The sequence below is a fragment of the Eimeria mitis genome, genomic scaffold (assembly GCF_000499745.2).
Source record: "Eimeria mitis Houghton genomic scaffold, Emh_scaff431, whole genome shotgun sequence".
NCBI lineage: Eukaryota > Apicomplexa > Conoidasida > Eucoccidiorida > Eimeriidae > Eimeria > Eimeria mitis.
This window is the reverse complement of record NW_013572630.1, coordinates 12,361-12,594: the sequence shown is the minus strand read 5'-3', so window position 1 is coordinate 12,594 and position 234 is coordinate 12,361. Positions and strand designations below refer to the sequence as shown.

The 234-nt window shown below is 30.3% G+C and overlaps 1 protein-coding gene across 1 annotated transcript in view; it reads left to right on the top strand.

Moving 5' to 3' along the window:
- Positions 1-34: 34 nt before the first annotated feature.
- Positions 35-234, top strand: part of EMH_0012010 (uncharacterized protein) — a gene marked incomplete at both ends in the record, with an annotated part of 2,516 nt that continues 2,316 nt past the window's right edge. The window contains one exon of the mRNA XM_013499425.1: positions 35-115. Coding sequence (XP_013354879.1) covers positions 35-115 — 81 coding nt within the window. The remainder of the gene's footprint in view (positions 116-234) is intronic.

Below are 234 nucleotides of genomic sequence, written 5' to 3'. Positions count from 1 at the left end.
GCTGCTGTTTTTACTTGGGTATTGTTTTATATAGATGCCGCCAGCTGGGCCTCTGGAGGTCCTCGTGAATAAAGTGAAGCCAATGGCGAGAGAAGTGCAGCATTTCATTCAGCAGGTGCGTCAGCTGATAAACAAATTAATAAATAAATAAATAAATAAATAAATAAATAAAATAAACTATTTATTTATTTATTTACTTATTTATTTATTTGTTTGTTTGTTCATTTATTTGTT